Here is a 22,244-nt window from a genome sequence, read left to right as displayed (position 1 = left end):
TCTTATGTTACTATGGGACGTTTGTCACAATTAATGAACCAATATTGATACATTATTATGAATTAAATCCCATACTTTATTCTGTTTTCATTAGTTTCCCCTAATGTTCAGAATATCACATTACATTTAGTCATCCTGTCTCCTTAGGCCCCTATGAGCTGTGACAGTTTTGATGACCTTGACAATTCTGAGGAGTACTGGTCAGGTATTTTGTAGAGCGCCCCTCAATTCGGGTTTTTCTGATGTTTTCTCATGATTAGACTGGGGTTATGGGTTTTGAGGAGGAAGACCACAGATGTGAAGTACCACTCTTGACCCATCATATCAGGGGGACCTGTTATCAACAAAATTATTTTCCTATTTATCCATCAGTTTCTATATTAAGCTAAATATGGATGCATGTGGTTCATTCTAGCATTCCCTTTCGTACAAGCTCTATTTTTGACCAAGCCTTGTTGTATCTTAACTTTATAAAGACTTTCTCTTCCACCCTGGTCTTTACCTACATAAGGATGGCTAATGTTTAAAGCTTTACAAGCCATGAAAACATTTCCATCTGACCGCAGGCCCAATGGAACATTCACACAGGATGGTCTGGCTTCATCAAGCAACTCACTCAGCTGTGGCCCATTAGCCCACACTGCCATCCACTGGTCCCCTCAGCCTGACCTTGAAACCCTCCCCGTCTCTCAGCCAGCTTTCGCCCTCTTCTCGGCAGCATTTCTGTCCACGGGACTCTGGGGGTTTGAGAAAACTGGGGCATTGTCTCAGGCGCTCTTTGCCTCAATGTTCCACACTGCTCGTGTGCGTATGGTAGTGAGGAAAATTCCAGATACTGCCTCTTTCTGTGATTCCAGATGGGGTCTGAGGGAGGTTCTCTCTACTCCTGATTCTCGAAACTTCTCTGGGGCTTCTAAGCGTCCTGTGCCCCTGAGTTGACCACAGTCCAACCACTGAGACCCAACTAGCATCTTTCTCTGTCACTCTCCTCTCTGCCCGTCTCATCCTGTCCAGGCTGGACACATTTCATCTTATCCAGGGAAAGGAGATGCTGTTTTCTGCGTTGCTTCGTATCTTTCATACATTTAGGATGGGGCCACAGCTTTTGAACCTGCTCCCTTTTCTCCAGGGCTGCGGAGCCAACCCTTCTCTAAAGCGGTGACCGTGTCAGAGCCTGCATGCCAGGGGGCAGGGAGCAGCACGCGTGCATCTCGAGTTGGGGGGCGCCCGTTGGTAAAGGCCTTACGATACTTTTCTGCTTCACTGATCCCTTTGGGTCTGGGAACACCTGTCACCTAAATTTGCTTTGGTGACCTGGAGCGGCAGGAATTAACGTCAGCATATACGCAGTCCATCAGGGAAGAGAGAAACTGGATGGTTACGATGGGATTTTAACAAAACAGGTGGGGAGTAAGCACGAAGTGTTGACGGGAGCCAGAAAACCCAGGTTCTGCCCAAACCGTGGCTTGAGGGCTCCGTCCTGTTTGGCTCTTCTCAGAGGGCGCTCGAGAAGGGAGAAGTTGAAGACACCAGAGCAGAAGTGCAGCGGTGAGAGTTCCAGACTCCTCTCCACCACTGCCGCACTCTTGACCTTTGCCTTCACTTTCCTCCTCCCTCAAATAAGGGGGCCCTTCTAGCTCTAAAGCGGTAGTTTTCTTGCAGTGTCTTGGCCTATTATTTGGGAGACATTGACTTCAGGAAACACAGGAATGGGTTGCAGCTGATGGAAAGACCCAGGTTTTCAGATAACTGCTCTGCAAACTGGGACCGACTCAAGAAGGGAATTTGCAGAGGACAGTGGGGACCTTGCCTTGCCCCTGTACCTGTGCAGTCAGACACGTCATTGGAAAGAGACAGTCATCATGAAGAAGTGAGCTTCAGTTTGGTTAGCTGGATCACCAGGTACAGTTGTACAGGTTGTCTGCTGCTCAAGGGTAGTTGGCCATATGGCCAAGTGAGGCTGAAATCCAGCCCTCCCTCCTCTTACCTAGCCCTGTGCCCTGATTTGGGGCTACATCAGCCCATGAGTAGAGGGCCTTTAGCTCACTTTTTCATCCAGAGGGTTGCCATTTTCTAATGGGCACCGTGGCAGCGTATAGACTGGCACTTTAAGCTTTTGTTTGAAATGAGAAATAATAGTACGAATGGAGAAGAGCTGCTGTGGTTAGGAATGAGCACAATGGGGTAGGTGCAAGTCAGGGCAGGGGGATGCTAAGACTGGGAGGGCTCTGAAAGAGTGGGTTAGGGCACCCAGGAGTTAGGGGGAAGGGGAAGGAGGGAGGGGCAGTGGAACTGTGGGACCTGGTGCAGGAGGACATGAGCTCAACAATACCTGCTACCTGTGGCTGAGTCCTGTGGCCAATCTCACCTTGTCTGCGCTGTCCCTCAGGAGCCCTGCACCTCAATTTCAGCCCAGGATGGGCTCTCCTCAGATGTGGCCTTGTATAGAGGAATCCTCTTGTGCATTTCTTTTTCCAAATTCTTTGCTTAGAAAGTGTTTCTTTTACATGACTCCTTCCACTTTAGTCTTTTCCATATTTTGTATTGATTTTTTTTTTTTTTTTTTTTTGGTGAGGAAGACTGGCCCTGAGCTAACATCTGTGCCAATCTTCCTCTGTTTTGTATGTGGGACACCACCACAGCATGCCTTGATGAGCAGTGTGTAGGTCCATGCCCAGGATCTGAATCCATGAACCCCAGGCTGCCAAAGCAGAGCATGTGAACTTAACCACTATGCCACTGGGCTGGCCCCACATGTCTATTTTTTTTTTTTTTTTTGGACAAACAACTGATTCCAGGCACCTGGCATTGTGCTAGGTGGTGCCTTCTCCAGGGCTCCGCAATATTTATTTCCACATGTGGCACCTCGCCACAGCCTTGATGCAGAGAAGACACCTGATGCCCTATGAGCGCTCTGGGGCTCATCAACTCCAGAGGACACGGGTGTGGCCAGTGCCCTGAGAGTGGTCCTCCTGGCCTACAGTGGGCACAGCTCAGAGATGAGCGAAGTCCACGACAGCAAGAGGAGTGATAATAAGACTAGCTCTGCTCGATGAGTGCTTAATCCGTGCCGGGTACTGTGCTAAGGGTTCCACAAGCATGATTTAATCCTCGAAGCTGCCATATGAGGAAGATACTGTTCCTCTTATCCTTGTTTGAGAGATGAGAACACTGAGGCTCAGAGGGGCTTGTTGGGGACGTGCATGTTGCCTGGTGGGCTCGCCTGACCAGAGTGCTGGTCTCCACTTCAAAATAAAGATCTGTGTCAGCACAGATGGCAAGGGAGAGAACGAGGAAGGAGATGCCCAGGAGCTTTGTGCTCTCCCAGGGCGGGGCAGGGGGAGCAGACATGGCCACTGAGGGCCAGCTTCTGGGCTCAGGCAGAGGGCCAGATCCTCTGGCCACCTTCCACGTGGGACTAAATTCTGGTTGCCAGTGAGTGTCCTGCCCTGGTGTCAATTCCATTTTCATTTTCATCTTTTATGGTTACTGGTTGTGTGGAAAATCCTGTGAAGGCTCATGTGATTTGAACGAGTAGCTCATTTTTGTGAGTTTGCCCAGCATGAGCCCTAGACTGTATGCAAGTATAAGCTAGTGTGCTCCACGCTTTATAAGACCTCAATCGACTGGTCTCTAATCGGCCAACACTTTATCACCTGGAAGCCAGGGCATGTGCGTCTGGCTTTTCTAGAAAGGCTGACCAACTCTCCAGCCCAAAGGAGCCTTTCTCAGTCCACTACTGGCAGTCCTTCTTACTTACTTTTTTAAACTCTATTTCTGAGCAAATGTTTTCAAAGGAAACCAAGAGCCTGTGTGGCAAAAGATGAGGTCCTTGAGCTTCAGGTCATGAAGGGTTTTGGTGAGACCATGAAGCCATGGGCTGTGTTCTCTGATGTCACAGGAACCCCTTCTCAAACTGTGCACCAGGCCTTGAATCGCCTGAGGGAACCAGCCATTAGGTCACTTTAGGAATGGCCACCCAAGCCTCTGCGTGTGTGTGTGAAAATGTCACCCCCTCCCCACCCGTCCCCAATGTAGTTTCCTCCAATTCAAGGGGTGGAAGGCAAGATGAAGTACGTCATATCTCATTCTAAACTATTCCTTTGGCCAGGGGTCAGCAGATGTTCCCTACAAAGTAAATATTTTAGGCTTTGCGAGCCAAGAGGTAAATTGAGGACATAATGTAGATACTTACACAATAAGAGAAAAACAAAGTACACAATTATTTAATTGACAAAATTGTAAATATAATAATGAGTGCAGTTTTTTGTAATATTGTTCTAATAATGGGAAGAATGGAATTCTTTGGGGGGATGATAACATTTTGCCTAACTGGAGTTTAAAGTTGGTATTCTTTATCATCAGATCGATTGTAAACGTTCATCTGGGAAAGTTATTCTTCAGCCCCCAGGCTGGGCTGGGCCCACATGCTGTGGTTTGCCAAGTCCTGCTCTTGATTACCCCCTTCTGGGGCCCTTTATCCAAGAGTTTAAAATCTGATTCACTTATCAGACCAGACAGTAAATTAAATTTTCCTGCCTCATGAATGCTCATCCATTCACTCACTCATTCATTCAACAAACATTTATTGAGCTTATTCTATGGACCAGGTGCTCACTGAGGCAGGACACCCAAGAGCAAGAGGCCCTCTCTGCAGCCACAGCCTGGTGGGGGCCCACACCCACCTTGCTATGTGCTATCTTGGATATGTGTGGAACCAAGATGGAGCAATGCGAATGTTATTTAACCCCGTCTGTGAATTACATATCAAAAGATGGGTTTGGGCAGTCTTAAATTGGGTACAAATTTGTGGTCAAATTTAAAAAACAAACACTAAAGTTTTCTAAGGAAAAGGAAAAATCTCCCCATTTCTCTCTCATTTTCCCCAATCCTGCTCTTCAGAACTAACTGCTGTTGACATTTCCATGAGGATCCCTACAGTCACCCCCCAACCCACCCACGCATACACGCAAATACACAGAAAATCACAAAAATACGCCATATATGTCTGGCTTGGGTTATATTTAAATCATTCCATAAATGACTTTCCTCTGTCCAATTTCAGTTTTGAAATTTTAAAGCACAGTCAATAAATGATTTGGCAATGGTTAAGAAATCACAAGTTCCCGTCTTCCCACATAAACTTCTGCAAACAGTACGCTAGGTTCTGCTGATGATAAAGCAACCATTTCAGGAAGTTAGTCAGTTTCTTTTTCCGTGTGCACCTGCTGCACAGGGTACCACGGCACAGCGCTGCAGGTCATGGCATGAGAAATAAGCAGAGGCGACAACAGAAAAGCGGTAAGCTGCTTCTATCCTTTTAACAAAGCTTTCCCACCAAATCGGTGATTTCTGACTCCAGAATACAGTTTGGAGGCAAATGGTGTGAACAAAGAAAGTGACAAACGGCCAAGTAAGTATGGAAGGTTAAGTATTGAGACAGCTTTAACGGTAGGCAGAGTGGTCTGGTAGGCAGTAAATTTTGAAAATCAAAGACAGTGGTCGTATTAATTTGAACAGGAAAACAAGAAAATTCCAAGTTAGGACTTGAACTGGAATATTACTTTCTGGTCCTGCCAGAAGCAGTATTCTCTTCTCGAACCAAAGGGTGGGAGGTGAAGCGGATGGGGAAGTGTTTTTACTTTGCTCCTTCTAAAGAAAAGGACAAACTCTGCCCTCACGTCCATAGGTCACTCACTAGTGGGTAGGCAAAGCCTGCTACTTTTCTTGTTCAGAGTTTTTAAGAAAACATGTTACTATTTCTGCGATGATATTCTACAGCGTTTAGACATAGAAGATGGTCAGTCTTTCCAAGAACTGTCAGATTGAAAAACAAACTTTATAACTATTATAAATGATATATTTTCTAGAAAATTCAATGAGCTCTAAGAACAACTGAAAAGCCTGATTTCACGAGAATCTCATCCAAAATTTACCTTATGTTTTTTCCACACTCATTTAGTTCTTATTAAAGTTCTTGTAATCATTTTTTTGCAACCATTTAATGTATATGTAAGTTTTTAAGTTAATTTTTACATCAATTTATTGCCTGTTATACATCTTGAAAGTAAAGTAATTCTGCACTGAAACTATGATGCTTTACAAAACGGCTACGATGACTCATAAGGAATTGACTCAACAGGGCCAATGACGTATATGGAATTGCAATTGAAGTTATCCAACTTCTACTTGATGTTTGTTAACTGCTGTGATAGCCAATATAATTATATTGCAAGAAGGTAAAAAGTGGAATAATAATAAAATCAAACCAAACTGGGAAAAATGCCCCACCTCCCTCTCATTGGTGGTGGGTGGAGGTCAAGGACCTAGCTGACGCGTGGCCTCAGAGCAGAGGTTCCTAGCCTTGACTATGTATTAGAATCTCAGGGGAGCTTTAAAAAGTCCTACTGCCCAGGCTGAACCCCAGAGCAATGAAATCAGAATCCCTAGGGGCGGGCCTGGGCATTTGCAACTTTTCAGCTTCCCAGGCATCTCCACGTGCAGCCAAGAGTGAGAACCACCGCCCTAGAGGCACACCGGAACAGCTCCTTTGGTCCTTTCACTAAAGAGCACAGTCCTTTTTTAGGGGGTGACAAGGCTCCGGGAAGACCTGAAACGTATTCATTAGCCCCTTGGTTTGATTTCAGAAAACAAAAGAAAAGTTTCCAGTATGGCTTATCTGAAAAGCCGAGGCTGTGGATGACAGTGAGGGCAGTCAATGAAGTTCATTCTCCTCCTTTGACCATTGCTCCTCATCCCTTCATGCAACAATCCTGAAAATGGCACGGGGGTTTAGGAGAGAGAAGGCAGTCTCATGGAAACCCCAGACTTATGGGGTATCAGGGCGTGTCTGGTAGGGGACGATGTCTTTACCCAGGGTCAGTCTTTGAAACTCAGTTGGATATTATTTGTAAGTGCGTCTTAGTGTCCCCTCCAGGGTCTGTTGAAGGGAATGTCATTCCAATGGAATGTCTTTTGAGTTCAGCTGAATTATTAATCATAGTTGAGGGACTTGTTATTTTTTAAACTATTATCTCCAATTTATGACTATTCAGGGCTATAAAGACACAGTAAATTTAAGCGCATAACCCTTGGTTCTGGTTTGGCATTAGCAAGTACAGGCTGTGTCGACTTTTCAGGTGGTTACAAAGAGCTGCTAGTTGGTGCATATGTCTAAAATCCGTGGATTTCCACTTGTTCTATGGAATGACAGAGAATCTGGAAGTGCTCTGTGGTAGACTGGTCAGTGCAGAAAGGTAAAGTGGATAATCCACCCCCGGCACTTGAATCCCGAAGGTCCCAGGTATGGCTATGGTGTCTCTGCCGATAATCAAAACCAGATTATTGCTGACCAGCCCCTTGGTTCCAGCCCTACCAATTTGTTAACTACTCAGGTACACGTAGGCTCAGTTTCAGCTCTACCACCTACCATCTGGGTGACCGTGAGTAAATTAGCCTCTCTGAGCCTCAGGTTGCACATCTATAAAATGGGGGCTTATGACAGCACCCACCTCACTGATTTTTATGAGGATTAAACGAGAAAACGCATGACTTGCACTCACCCCAATGTTGCCTCATGCTGAAGCACTCAACAGATGCTCCCTGCTATATTTCCCAGAATTCAAATAGCATAATTTTTCATATTTTTGTGTATACGAAATCAGGATCCATCTCTTTGTTGACAGGTGCGTTTAATGTGGTAGTGGATTCTTTTTTTTTTTAAGATTTTTAATTTTTTTCTTTTTCTCCCCAGAGCCCCCCGGTACATAGTTGTATATTCTTCGTTGTGGGTCCTTCTAGTTGTGGCATGTGGGACGCTGCCTCAGCGTGGTCTGATGAGCAGTGCGTGTCCGCGCCCAGGATTCGAACCAACGAAACACTGGGCCGCCTGCAGCGGAGCGCGCAAACTTAACCACTCGGCCACAGGGCCAGCCCCGGTAGTGGATTCTTTTGTTTTCTAAAGCGGTTAGTGAATCCATCGAATTTGGAATGCATAAAATAAAGTATCTATTATTGATCGTAAATTTCACCTAAGGTGACAAATCCTATCCACACCACCATTTCTTTATTAATTTACTTTTGTAACTTATCAGTGGTCAACACAGTCAACTGCAAAAGAATTAGAAACCATTAAAAATCATAAATCTTTCCAGTTTGGCAAAAACTTCAGTTCTAGTTGAACCCCACATCATGTCCAAACTGCTCTGTATTCAACTGGGGGGATTAATGCCATCCTATATCAATAGGTTCTCTTGCCACTTTCTGGTGAGGGGCACCAGCAGCACTCGCTCGGAGAAAGGGGCAGGCTAGGGCGACGGTCTGAGGCAAATCCCGCGTCAGTGAAAGAAGGCTTTGAAGAGGAGAAGGAAGGAGGCATCATTGCAAAAATCACTCTTTGCAGCCTAGGAGAGGGCTGTGAAAAGATCCAAAGCTGTTGATTCCAGGAAGGCAGCTTTAGGCGCCTCGCAGACCACCTTCACCCTAGATTGTGTGGGGAAACCTGCGCCATTTATTTGAGCATCGCCTGGCGCCCGTCCAGTCGCTGTCCTGCCTGCAGCCCTCACCCTGCGGCTCGGTTCTGGGAGGCTCACTCTGACTCCCAGTGTTCCTCAGCTAAGGCAGGCTTTTCTGAGCTGTTCTTCCAACTGCACTGGGCTTTTAAAATTGTGTTTTTGGGGTCCACTGGGGTCCAGGTTGAGAAGGAAGCTTTGGGCAAGGACTGAGATAGGTTGTTTTCATTGTGTTGTTTGGTTCCTTCAGAACCCAAAGGAGAGAAGTGGCTTATCATGGACCCAACCAAAGAAGTGATTATGCCTGGAAAATAGGAAAACAGTTGTGAAATCACTTCCCCAGTAGCTAGCGACGGTTGTATTTGTCAGGGAGACGCAAGTTAAACAGACTTCTTTTGTGTGTGTGATTCATATGCTTTCTTTAAAATGGGTCCTGATTTTTTTTTTCTGAGTCTTACAAGGCAACACCCAGTGACAGATCCAGACCACACAGACCCTGTCATCCCCATCAGCGCGTTCTATGCCGTGAGCTCACTGGCATGTCCAGACAAAGGGAATTTTCTGGCAGCTGGAATTTGTCTCAGCAGTGGGGTCCACCGAACAACTCTTAATCTTCCTGCTCTCTGCCCTTACTCTCTCTATTCGTTTCCCGTGGCTGCCATAACAGAGTACCACAAACTCGATGGCTCGAAACAACAGAAATTCATCCTCTCACAGTTCTGGAGGCCAGAAGTCCAAAGTCAAGTTGTTATCAACAGGGCTGGCTCCTTCTTGGAGGCTCAGAGGGAAAATCTGTCCCATGCTTCTCTCCTAGCTTCTGATAGTGGCTGGCAATCGTTGGCTTGTCTGCGTCACTCCAATCTCTGCCTCCATCTTCACATGGTCTTCTTTCCTGTGTGTATCTGTCTCCAAACTTCCCACTTCTTAGAAGGTTATCAGTCATTGGATCAGGACCCACCCTAATCCAGTATGACCTCGTCTTAACTTGATTCCATTTGCAAAGACCGTATTTCCGAATAAGGTCAAATTCACATGTACAAAGGTTAGAACTTCAACACCTGTTTTGGGGGACACAGTTCAAACTGTGACACTCTCCTTTAGTGATCCTCTTTTCTACCACTTCCACTCAATCCTAGTCCTTCACTTCATTAGCTCCCAATCTAATACTTATCTTACTTCCAGTAGGTATCTCCTACTTACCTTAACTAGTCTCCGAGGGCCTGCTCTGAGCCCCAATATACCATCACTGACAACCAGGGCCACTTCCTTTAGGACCAGAAGGTACAGGGCCTAGGGCCCATGATACTTTAAGCAAATGTTTTATTTTCTTTAAAATCAGGAAAATAATGAATATAATCCAGCCTGGATTATATTTGTTTTTATGCCAATGCAGTCATAAAATATAATTTTTACTATTTTTTTAATGGAGGAAGGGGCCCACGAAAGCCAAGGTGCCTGGGGCCCATGAAAGTCCTTGCTTGGCCCTGTTGACAGCCACATTCTATTTTCTGATTTAGCAGATATGCCAAGGAAAATTCTGGAATTGCTAATGTGTCCCCAAGGAAAGAGATTTAAGTATTGATCCACAGTCCTTCATCTGAAACCTGTGGGCCAGAATTGTGTCAAAGTTAAGAATTCAAATTTCATAAGAAAGTACGGCAAGACAATATCACATATGTGATATATTATAAAACACTTCTGGTGGGTCTGGGGTAGCGCCTGTTATCAAGCACATGGCTGTTTCTGATGAGGATTTTTAGGCTGCTTAATTTTAAAACGGTTTATGATGAGGATTTTTAGGCTGGTTAATTTTAAAACTACAGATGAGAAGCAGGCTCCGAGGAGTGGAATTTGCTTGCCCCTTTGTTGGGAAACATTTACATTTCTAAGGGAAACCTCTATCTGTAAAGATGCCTCCCTCTCTGTGCCAGGAAGAAGGGGGATGGCCTTATCTCTAGAAACTCTTAATGCCAGAGGCAAGAACTTAAGTTGGTTGCTGTCTGGCAATCTCAGGTAACTGATTTAGGGTGGTGGCTTCTGACCTTTACTTAATCCGATTTGATTCTTGTCTAAAAGTCATGGGATCACCCAATGACCAGACCCCACCTGCACTAAAACCATTTTAACTTTTTTCATGTTCTTTCCTTTGTCTTGTAAAGAGATGACTCACATACCTATGCCTTAAATTTAGCTCTAACCCTCAACTTGGGGCAGTAGCAGCGGCTCCTCCTGGCCGTGGGCCCTGTCCCCATGCAGCAGCCTGACTGCCCATGGGCCCTGTCCCCATGCTATTCCACACTATTCTCTAAATAAAAGAGCACTACTGCCAGATCTTGAGAGTCCAAGAAATCTTTCTTTCGACTCCTCGGCTTACCGACCCCGCATCATTTCCGCCGTGAAACAAGACTGCTCACGCTAAATGGATAAATGAGGATTATCACAGCCTTAGGGTGGTTCAGATCAGGTTTTGCTGCCACATAAATTACAAAAGACAAAACGAAATCTTCTGGTGTTCAAATCTTTTAGGATTTCAGAATTGCAGAGAGGGGATTGAGAATCTGTGCGAGACAGGAGCTGTATCAAGAAAAGAAACTATTGGGGGCCGGCCCTGTTGCCAAGTGGTTAAGTTCGCGCGCTCCACTTCGGTGGCCCAGGGTTTTGCCGGTTCGGATCCTGGGCGCGGACATGGCACCACTCATCAGGCCATGCTGAGGCGGCGTCCCACATGCCACAACTAGAAGGACCCACAACTAATAATATACAACTATGTACTGGGGGTATTTGGGGAGAAAGAGCAGAAAAAAAAAAAGATTGGCAACAGTTGTTAGCTCAGGCGCCAATCTTTAAAAAAAAAACAAAACAAAAAACCATAAACCACTGTCCTGGGTGCCAGAAGGCCTGATTCTACCAATTGCTGTGTCTCTGATTTTGTTTTTTTCTTTTGTTTGTGTAGATCTCTCCTTCACGCCGAGTGAATTCCCAGGTGACTGGTGCTGGCTGTTAATTCATACTCGAGAGTGGGCCAGCAAAGAGCTGAATAGAATTAATCCCATTGCAAGGACAGGGCTTCCCAATGAATGAGTCTCAGCCCAGGAGGAGTGGGTGTGAGTGGCTTTTGGGTAGGGTGGGCCACTGTAATCGTAGATTTTTTCTATGGTTCAGGACCAAGGCTAGGGTGAGGAATGTGAAGCACTCGCTTTAGGTGCAAAATTTAAGGGAGGGAGGGTACCGAAAAGTTCAGTAATCAAGAGAAATAATACTTTAATGTTATATTTTAAAAAATCAAATTGGCGAACTCCGTCCTGCAGGCTGGTTGCCTGTTTCAGTAAACCAAGTTTTATCGGAACCCACAGAGGCGGGATGAGGGCCAAGCAGGTAAAGCAGGGCCTCGCAAGTGCAGGGCCAGATTCTGTCTTCATTGAAAATGTTGATATTTTAAAATCAAAGATTTTAATTTCTTTTAAATAGTATTCATCTCGATGACTACGTTTTTGGGTGTCCCCTTAAATTTTGTACTCGTGGCCTTGCTACCGTGCCTGTTTTCCCAGCGAAGCCCTCCAACCTCCTGCCTGGGGCGCTGGAGTGGGATGTCCACAAGCCAGCAGCTGTCAGCATCCCCAGAGCTGGGGGAGAGAAGAGCCTTGGGCTCCCTGCTCTGGATCCAGACTTCTGTAACCCTCATGTTTTCTCTTTGGCAGTTCGCCCTGCCTTCACGTGTGCCTGGAGGCCGGAAGCCAAGGCTCTCGGATTCAACCTTTCGAGATTGTAAGTCTCAGGGAGGGGATCAGGAGGGGTCTAACTTCTCACGCAGACTCTCAACCAACCCACCGTGCAGCCCTGCCCGGCAAGCCCTGTGCCACGACTGCTGCCTGCAGGTCCTGCGTCTTTCCGGGCTACTGTGATGGGCATTGACTTCGCCCGGGCCGGCCCTTAGGCTTCAGCCTCTGCGCTCTGCTCTGCCACTTACTGTGTATCCACCTGCTCGCCATCTTCCTCAACTTCCTACACATTCCTTGTCTGCAGTGGTCTCTTCTTATCCCTTCTCTGACCTTGTGGGGTCCCAGTCCTTTACTATCACTTTAATGGGGGCCTTCAATTGTCAAGCTCAAACAGAAGTGTCCTTTGCTCTCTCTCGCTCTCACTCTCTCAGGTTCTCTGTTTTATTTGCATAGTTTCACTTTCTGTCTTATTTGCATGACTGCCCTTTTTTTCCTCTATTTTATTTGCAAAGTTGCCATTTCTCTCTCTCTATTTTTTGGGCATGGTTGCCATTTCTTGTCTGCCAGGCTGGATGGTTTTCATCTATTGGTTAGCCCTTAAGGAGGGTGAATTCTCCCTGGTGCCCCTCTCACTTGTCTTGGATCTGGGTCTCATTGATATCCTCTTGGGGGACACCTTTTGGGAGCCAGAGGCACGGGTGCAGCCTAGAGGAAGAAGTCGGCAGGGAGCTGCAGCTGTTGCTGGCCCTTAGGCTCTGCTCTCTCTCCTCAGATCCAGCTGGACCCGTGAGCAAGGAGTCACTCGATGAATGACGAGCCTTCACATTCGGTGAGGCCCTGAGGTGGGTACAGAGGCTTGAACAGGGTTTCTCCTCAACTTCTTTGCTAGCTGCCTGCTCACCACACCCACTCTTCCCGCCTGTGTACTTGTCTTCTAATTGAGGCTTTTTGGAACCTGTCAACTCCTGTTCTTACCTCAGGACTCTTTTGGAGAGTGGAGTTAGGAACCTCAGGCTCCTCACTCACAAACCCTCTCCAGAATATTCTGATTATTTCCATGGCCCAACGTTTACTTTAAGTTGTCTCAGACTCTGGGAGGCCATTTTATCCTGTAAAAATGGAGGATTTCAAAAGCTTCCTCTCCTGGTCTCTAGCTCCCCCTAGAGGCTTTCTCCTCAATTGGCCAGCCTTGTAGGAGAGAGACTTGCATCTGAAACTAGGCGTTGAGGCCTTAACTTGAGGCTGGTGAGGCCACACAGGACAGTCTGGCCTTCTGGACCCGCCCAAGTAACCACCTGAAAATGTCTCACTGACCAACAGTGCTCTGTTTACTGCTCAAAGGGAAGAGCCTGCAATCTGGCCTCGCCCTGCCATCCATTCCCCATGGGCCCTTTCAAAATTAATTTTTTATTAATCTATAATTAAAAATTATAATAGGAAGCTGACACGTGCTACCTTAGCCAGGTGATCAAGGTCCAATCAACAGTGAAAGTCACATTGCTAGTATGTGCCCTTGGTGTGATGTGACTAGAATGGCACTTTTCCACTTTAGAATGGCCTTTCTCCCCCAAACCATTACCCCAGTCTGATCACGACATCAGACAATCCCAACAGAGGGACAGTCTGCATAACCACCTCTTTCCCGTCTTTCTTTTTCTCCAGAGTACTTTCCACCATCTAACGTACGACCTTGTAATATAAGCTCCAAATGGGCAGATATTTTAATCTATTTTGTTCATTATTATATCTCTAGCTTGAAAACAGTCCCTGAAATAAAGTATATGCTTAATAAATATTTTTTCAATGAATGAATAAATGAATATAGAGCTGCCACCTCCTTTTTAATTGCTGCATAGTATTCCATTATATGAATATGACACAATTTATTTAACCAGACCACTGCTCATAGGCTTTAGCTTTTTTCCAGTCTTTTGCTTTTGCTAACAGCCCTTCATTGAACATCCTTGCCTATAGTCATTTACATGCATAAGGGTCAATTGTTAGGATCTACTAGAATTGAAATTGCTGAGTCTAAGTTTATGCTTCCAATTTTGATAGATATTAAAAATTGCTGTCTTAGAGGTGGCACTAATTTAGACTCCTCCCAGCAAAATATGAGAGCATCTGTTTTGCTACATCCTCACCTACACAATAGAATCAGTGAAAAATGATATCTCAGTGTAATTGTTTGAGTAAAGTTGAGTATCTTCCCATGTTTGAGAACTATTTGTGTTTCTTTTTTCTGTGAACTGTCTGTTAATATATTTTTGTCTATTTTTCTATTGGGTTATTTTATCTTCTCACTTATGCTTACAAAGCCTTTACATATCAAATATATTACTCCCTTATCTGTGATACGAACTATAAGCATCTTCTCTTAATTTATCATTTCACTTTTGGCATTGTTTACCATATTTTTTGTGAGGCAGAATTTTTATTTGTGTGTAGTTTAATTGGTCAGTCTTTGCCTTTTTTGACCTCTGCTCTATTATTTTTCCATTGTTCTAGAGTAACTAGACAATGTAATTAGACAATAAAAAGAAATTTGACTGCATAAAGGGTAATAGGAAGATCATCATTATTTGTAGATGGCTTAACTGCTTACCCAAGAAAGTCACATGGAAAAACAACTATTCTAAATAATCAGAGAATTTAGTATATTGGTTTGGTATAAAATGAATATATAGAAATCGTAGTCTTTGTGTGCACCAGCAAGGAAGTGTACACCAGAAGGTAAGATAGAAGTGACCCATTCACAAAAAAAGAATAATGATCAGAACTTACCTTATCAGATACTAACATACCTGAAAGCTGTACTTGTTAAAACTTGTGGTAGCAGCACATGAATGATGAACAGATTGGTGAAGCAGAATAGAGAGCCTAGAAATACATCCAAACAGGAAAGTTAGTATATGATAAAGGAAGCATATCAAATTGGTGAGAAAAGGAATATTCAAATAAATGGTGTTGGGGCAACTGGGTCTCCATTTAGAAAAAAATTATGTGGGTCTACACCTCACATTTTATGCCAAAACAATTTCAGTGGGATAAGATCTTTCAATGTAAGAAAATGAAATCATAAAATTACTAGAAAAAAAGATGTGAAAATTGTTGTTGATAGAACTGAGTGTGGAAGATCCTTTATGGCTTACACTGCCCCAGATGATCTCATTCACACCCATGGCTGTACTAGCCCTGACTCTCAAATTCATCCCTCTATCAGAACTCTCCTCCGAGCCTAAGATGCACACATGTAACTGCTTACTGGACATCTCCACTGGAAGATGACAAACTCAACTCAAGTGCAACATGTCAAATTTAATTAATAATATTCTCTTCCTCCTCCTCCTCTGGCCCCAAATGATCTTCTTCCTCAGTGAATGGCACTCTCATCCATCCAGTTGCACAGACCGGGAACCTGGAAGTCACCTTGAATTTTTCCCTCTCTCTCACAATCCCCTCCATTATACTTCTATTGCTGTGTCTCCCAATTTTACCTCCTTAGTATCTCTTGAATTCATTTCTTTCTATCTCCATTGCCACCAACTTAGTTCAAGCTACCATTATCTTGCTCCTGAAGTTCTGTGCCCTCTTGCCAGTGACTACTATGGAATCAGTGAGCGTGGTACCACTCTGCTTAAAACTTTCAAAGGCTTGCATTGCTCCTCAGATAGAGATCAAAATCCACTCTCGTCTTTTCTCTGGCTTTCCTTTAGTTCCTTACATTTACATGCTCATTAAGATGAGGACTGAAAAATGCCCATTGAATGCGGTGCCGTGGAGATACTGAGGACCTCAGCAACATTTCTGTTCTTCATCTCGTATGTGCCATTCCATTCCTCTTGGCCCTGCCTCTTATTCTGGGTCCTACCATTGCAAGCAGTTCTCTGCAGGTTTCAACCAGCTTTGAGGTCTTGAAACCTGATGTGCTTTGTCTCAGGCCCACACTATGCCCTTCTTGATTCCTATCCAGGGCTCCTCTGAAAGCACAGCATGGGAAATTAGAAGGAATACACTTAAGACCATTGCATATGCTGGAACATTCTTTTGACCTCTTTGTGCCTTATAGATGCCCACTCAACCTTAGCTCAATCACAGCTCAAATTTCACTTCTTTAGGGAAATCTTTCCCAGCCTCCATGAATAGGTCAAGTCCCCCTATTTTTGGCTCTTATAATTCACATGCTTCTTTGTGTCACAGTGGAAATTTTATCATGTTGTTGTGTTTAACTCACCAGACTGTGCACCAACTAATAAGCTGTGCGCATAGTCAGATCGACTCCTCAGTCCACCCACTGGCTAGGAAAGGGCAGGGAAGATTCAGGAAGTGACTTCTAGATCTAACAATGTTCACACTTGGGAATTACACAGGTTTCGATCTGCTTAGGTGCTGAGCAAATATAACATTGTCTGGGTCATCTCCCAAAGTTCCTTGTGTCCCCAAGCTTCATTAACCCCTTGGTGCACCTGTATCTCCCAGCGGAGATGGTGAGCCTGGAGACCTGCGGTGGCCTCTGCAAGAGCTGCATGTTTTCAGGCCATGAAGCATCTTTTCACACACATTTTCTAGACATATTAGTTTTCTACTGCTGCATAACAAATAACCCCCAATGTTAGAGGCTTCAAACAATACGCATTTATTGGCTTAAATTTCTGTAGCTTAGCATCTGGATGGGCTTGCCCGGATTCTCTGCTCTAGGTCTCATAAGGCTGAAATCAATGTGTTGGCCAAGCTGGACTCTTACATCAAGTTTCTGGCTAAGGACCCATTTCCAAGTTCCTTCAGATTGTGAGTTAATTTTAGTTCTCTGTGGCTGTAGGATCAGTGCCTCCATTTCCTTGCTAGCTGTCAGCAGGGAGCCACTCTCAGCTTCTAAAGGCTGCCTGCATTCCTCGTCAGAGGCCCCCTCCATATTCGTCTGCAATAGTGCATCAAATGTCATAAGGGCCATCTTAAATTTCTGCCTACCACACCAGGTAAAGCAGGGCTTTCTTTCAGCAAAAGTCAAACATTAAGCAGCAGCTCCTAGATAGTGTTGTATTTCAAAACAACTAAAAGTAACTGAAAATGCCTAGGAGTTCTGCTCCGTTTTAATTTTCATCTCAGAAGGATCTGGCTTTTCCTTGGCTTTTGTAAATGGACAATAATTATTGATCCTCAGAATAATCAACATCTATATAAAAATATTTTCTAATATAGTAAGGGTATGAGAGTGACGGTTAGTTCATTAACCCTAAATTTTAGGAGAATGTAAGAAGGCACTTAACCTGGTTCAACTCACAATAAGGACATGAGTTGGGCTTTAGTGAAAAATCTAGTTTAGTAAAGGCTGGTCTGCATACCCAGCGAAATAAGATTTTGAGAGCTCTTTTGACCACAACCCTTGATCAAACCAATGACATTAATCTGTTTATTTCATTGTATAATTATGAAAAGCAATATATTCAGCCTTCTATTAAGAAAGAGTCAAAGAAAGTGAGGCACTCTGCTAAGTGTTACAGAGAATGCATAGAAATATAAAACATCATGTCTTCCCTACAGAAGTTGACAGGACGAGCCAGTCTTTGGAATAGCTGTTACTGCCAATGTTTGTATGGTAAGAGGCATATGAATAGTAGCCATTCCATACAAAAACTTTTGAGTGCCGTCCACTTTTGAGGCACTGTTCAGGCATGAAGATTTCAAATGAGAGTGTGTAGCATGATGGATAGTGGTTAAAAACGTGGTATTGGAATCAGATTGACTCAAGCCCCAGCTCTACAACATATCATTCTTCTGAAAGTTCCTTAAGTCTCTGAGTTTGTTTCTTTACTTACAAAATATGGATAATAATGAGAACCTATCTCATTGTGCTGCTGTGAGCATTAACAGGGGTGAGAAAATATTTATATTTGGCACAATGCCCGACACTTTGTTTGTTATGATTACCAACAGAAGATGTCCATTTTCCTGTCATGCAAGGAGATAAGAGAACTTGATACATACTACCATAGAGGTATAGAAAAATTGTGGTAAATGCCAATAAGAGATATGGTTATGTAGATGAGGTAGAGATGACTCTGGCTTGGAGATCTTGGATGATACCACAATAGAAGCTGGGTCTGAACTCTCCTTGGGACTGGCCAAAGTTTCATCAAGAGTTATGCTAATAAGTTGAAGCTACAGATGTACAGCTTGCGGTGCTATAGATCTAGTGTGAACCACAGCCATGATCCAGTATCACACCCATTATGGGGTGGGGCATCTTGATTAATGCCTCTGCAAAAGCTTCCCAGGTTTTCTCATCATCACGATCTCAGACAGCTTCATCTTCAACTTCTTTTAGCACTGTGAAGCTGAACACAGTGAAAAACTAAAATTGTTCTGAACCTAATTTAATGCAATCTATTTAATTGTTAAGAGAATTAACACTTCAAAACTCATAAAAAGTATGGTGAAGCACTGTTAATTTCATCATGAAATGCCTGGCAAATATTGTTACTCTAATACTGTGCCTCCACTTTTGATTTTCCTTAGGAAAACATGATCCTTCAGCCTTTGCTTCTGACCTGCCTTTTCCTGATAATCTCTGATTCCTGTGAGTCCTTCACTGAAACAAATTATTCTAGAAGCTATCCTTGTGATGAGAAAAGGGAAAATGTTTCTGTCATTGCAGAGTGCAACGATCGCCGACTGGAAGAAGTTCCCCAAACAGTGGGCAAGTACGTGACAGAACTAGACCTATCTGATAATTTCATCATCCACATAACAAATGAATCATTTCAAGGGCTGCAAAATCTTACTAAAATAAATCTAAACCACAATGGCAAGGCACGGTCCCAGAATGAAAATCCTGACGTAAATAAAAATGGCATGAATATTACAGATGGGGCATTCCTCAACCTACAAAACCTAAGAGAGTTACTGCTTGAAGACAACCAGTTAGACAAAATACCCACTGGTTTGCCAGGGTCTTTAAGAGAACTTAGTCTAATTCAAAACAGAATAACTTCTGTAACTAAAAAGAATACTTCTGGACTTATGAATTTGGAATATCTCTATTTGGGCTGGAACTGCTATTTTGGCAACATTTGCAATAAAACTTTTGACATAGAAGACGGAACATTTGAAAGGCTTACAAACTTGAAGGTGCTATCATTATCTTTTAACAACCTTTCTCATGTGCCACCCAAACTGCCAAACTCCTTGAGAGAGCTTTATCTTAGCAACACCAAGATCAAAAACATCACTCAAGAAGACTTCAAGGAATTGAGAAATTTGACAGTACTGGATCTAAGCGGGAACTGTCCAAGGTGCTTCAATGCACCATTTCCCTGTACACCTTGTGAAAGAGACTCTTCGATTCAGATACATCCTCTTGCTTTTCAAGACCTGACCGAACTTCGCTACCTAAACCTCTCTAGCACTTCCCTCAGGAAGGTTCCTGCAATCTGGTTTGACAATATGCACCATCTGAAGGTGCTGCATCTTGAATTCAATTATTTAGTGCAGGAAATAGCGTCTGGGGAATTTTTAACAAAACTGCCCTCCTTAGAAATACTTGACTTATCTTTTAACTATATAGTGACGAAATATCCAAAATATATTGAAATTTCCCCGAACTTCTCTAATCTTACGTCTCTCCAGATATTGCACTTAAGAGGTTATGTGTTTCAGGAAGTTAGAAAAGAACATTTCCGGCCCTTGATGAGTCTCTCAAATTTAAAGACTATCAACTTGGGCGTTAACTTTATTAAGCAAATTGATTTTACCTTTTTCCAACATTTCCCCAATCTGACAGTCATTTACTTGTCAGAAAACAGAATATCGCCCTTGGTAAATGATAGCCTGCAAAATTATACAAATGGCTCCGCTTTCCAAAGTCATATCCTTAAGCGACGTTCAGCAGATTTTGAGTTTAACCCACATTCAAATTTTTATCATAACACCAATCCTTTAATAAAGCCACAGTGTACAGCTTATGGCAAAGCCTTAGATTTAAGCTTGAATAGTATTTTCTTTATTGGGCAAAAGCAGTTTAAAGCTTTTCATGACATTGCCTGCTTAAATCTGTCTTCCAATGGCATTGGTCAACCGTTGCATGGAACTGAATTTTCAGCTGTACCGCATATCAAATATTTGGATTTGACAAACAATAGAATAGACTTTGATGATGATAATGCTCTCAGAGAATTGCCTGAGTTAGAAGTTCTAGATTTCAGCTACAATGCACACTATTTCCGAATAGCAGGGGTAACGCATCGTCTAGGATTTATTCAAAATTTAACACAGCTAAGAGTTTTGAATTTGAGCCACAACAGCATTTACACTTTAACAGAGTACAATATGAATAGTATGTCTCTGGAAGAATTAGTTTTCAGTGGAAACCGCCTTGACCTTTTGTGGAATGCTGAAGACAGAAGGTACAGGAAAATTTTTAAGTGTCTCAGGAATCTGACACGGCTTGATTTATCCTTTAATAACCTCCAGCACATCCCAGATGAAGCATTCCTTAACTTGCCCCAGAATCTTACCGAACTGTATATAAATGACAATAGATTACATTTCTTTAACTGGACATTACTCCAACATTTTCCTCATCTCCACTTGCTTGACCTAAGTAGAAACAAACTCTCCTCTTTAACTAATAACCTATCTAAATTCTCACCTTCTCTTCGGACACTGCTACTGAGTCAAAACAAGATTTCCCACCTGCCTTCTGGCTTCTTCTCCGAAGCTAGCAGTCTGATACACCTCGATTTACGTTTCAACAGGCTAAAGATGATCAACAAAACCACGCTTCAAACTAAGACCACCATCAATTTAGCCGTTTTGGAACTTGGTGGAAACCCTTTTGACTGTACCTGTGACATTGGAGATTTTCGGAGATGGATGGATGAAAATCTGAATATCGCAATTCCTAGATTGGCAGATGTCATCTGTGCCAGTCCTGGGGATCAAAGGGGGAAGAGTATTGTGAGTTTAGAGCTAACGACGTGTGTTTCAGATGCCATTGCCGCAATATTATGCTTCTTCACGTTCTTCATCACTGTCACAGTTATGTTGGCTGCCCTAGCTCACCATTGGTTTTACTGGGATGTTTGGTTTATCTATCACATGTGTTTAGCTAAGATAAAAGGCTACAGGTCTCTTTCCACATCCCAAACTTTCTATGATGCTTACGTTTCTTATGACACCAAAGACGCCTCTGTTACGGACTGGGTGATAAATGAGCTGCGCTTCCACCTAGAAGAGAGTGAAGAAAAAAACGTGCTCCTCTGTTTAGAGGAGAGGGATTGGGACCCGGGATTAGCCATCATCGATAACCTCATGCAGAGCATAAACCAAAGCAAGAAGACAATATTTGTTTTAACCAAAAAATATGCAAAAAACTGGAACTTTAAAACAGCATTCTACTTGGCCTTGCAGAGGCTAATGGATGAGAATATGGACGTGATTGTATTTATTCTGCTGGAGCCAGTGTTACAGCATTCCCAGTATTTGCGGCTGCGGCAGAGGATCTGCAAGAGCTCCATCCTCCAGTGGCCTGACAACCCCAAGGCAGAAGGCTTGTTTTGGCAAAGTCTGAAAAATGTGGTCTTAACTGAAAATAATTCACGGTATAACAATTTGTATGTTGATTCCATTAAGCAGTACTAACTGATGTTAAGTCATGGTTCACCAACATAAAAATGCAAAGCAATTAAATTACCCTTCTGTCTTAGTTATCTATTGCTGTGTAACAAGTTACCCCAAAACTTAGCTGCTTAAAACAACACAATTTGTGATCTCACAGTCTCTGTGAGTCAGGAGTCCAGGCATGGCTGAGCTGGGTCCTCTGCTCAGGGTCTCTGAAAGGCTGTGATCAAGGTGCCAGCCACAGGCATCTCCTGGGGTTAGGATCTATTTCCCAGCTCACACTCATGTGGTTGTTTTCAGGAGTCTGTTCCTCCTGGGCTGTTGGCCAAAGGCTGCCCTCAGTTCCCAGCCACATGGATCTCTCCCACATGGCAGCTTGCTTCGTCAAAGCCAGCAA

General features: G+C 43.6%; 1 protein-coding gene across 4 annotated transcripts; it reads left to right on the top strand.

Moving 5' to 3' along the window:
* Positions 1-5,209: 5,209 nt before the first annotated feature.
* On the top strand, positions 5,210-21,920 carry TLR8 (toll like receptor 8). 4 transcript variants are annotated; one of them, XM_046672787.1, is made up of 4 exons: positions 5,210-5,301; positions 12,209-12,275; positions 13,002-13,058; positions 18,746-21,920. In XM_046672787.1, the coding sequence occupies exons 3-4, from the start codon at positions 13,035-13,037 to the stop codon at positions 21,866-21,868; spliced, it is 3,147 nt and encodes a 1,048-aa protein (XP_046528743.1). In that variant the 5' UTR covers positions 5,210-5,301; positions 12,209-12,275; positions 13,002-13,034; the 3' UTR covers positions 21,869-21,920. The 4 variants fall into 4 exon arrangements, with proteins under 4 accessions (XP_046528743.1, XP_046528746.1, XP_046528745.1 ...); XM_046672790.1 differs by having other exon boundaries at positions 13,002-13,071; positions 18,885-21,920; XM_046672789.1 differs by having other exon boundaries at positions 13,002-13,071.
* The last annotated feature ends 324 nt before the right edge of the window (positions 21,921-22,244 follow it).

The sequence above is a fragment of the Equus quagga genome, chromosome 10 (assembly GCF_021613505.1).
Source record: "Equus quagga isolate Etosha38 chromosome 10, UCLA_HA_Equagga_1.0, whole genome shotgun sequence".
In the NCBI taxonomy this organism is placed as follows: domain Eukaryota; kingdom Metazoa; phylum Chordata; class Mammalia; order Perissodactyla; family Equidae; genus Equus; species Equus quagga.
The sequence above is the reverse complement of the archived record's forward strand: the minus strand, read 5'-3'. Positions and strand labels throughout refer to the sequence as shown.

Excerpts from the sequence above, each read along its gene's own strand:
- TLR8 (XM_046672787.1), top strand. The coding sequence starts at position 13,035 with ATGAATGACGAGCCTTCACATTCG. Across the intron at positions 13,059-18,745 it reads ATGACGAGCCTTCACATTCG|GAAAACATGATCCTTCAGCC; the intron begins GTGAGGCCCTGA and ends GATTTTCCTTAG.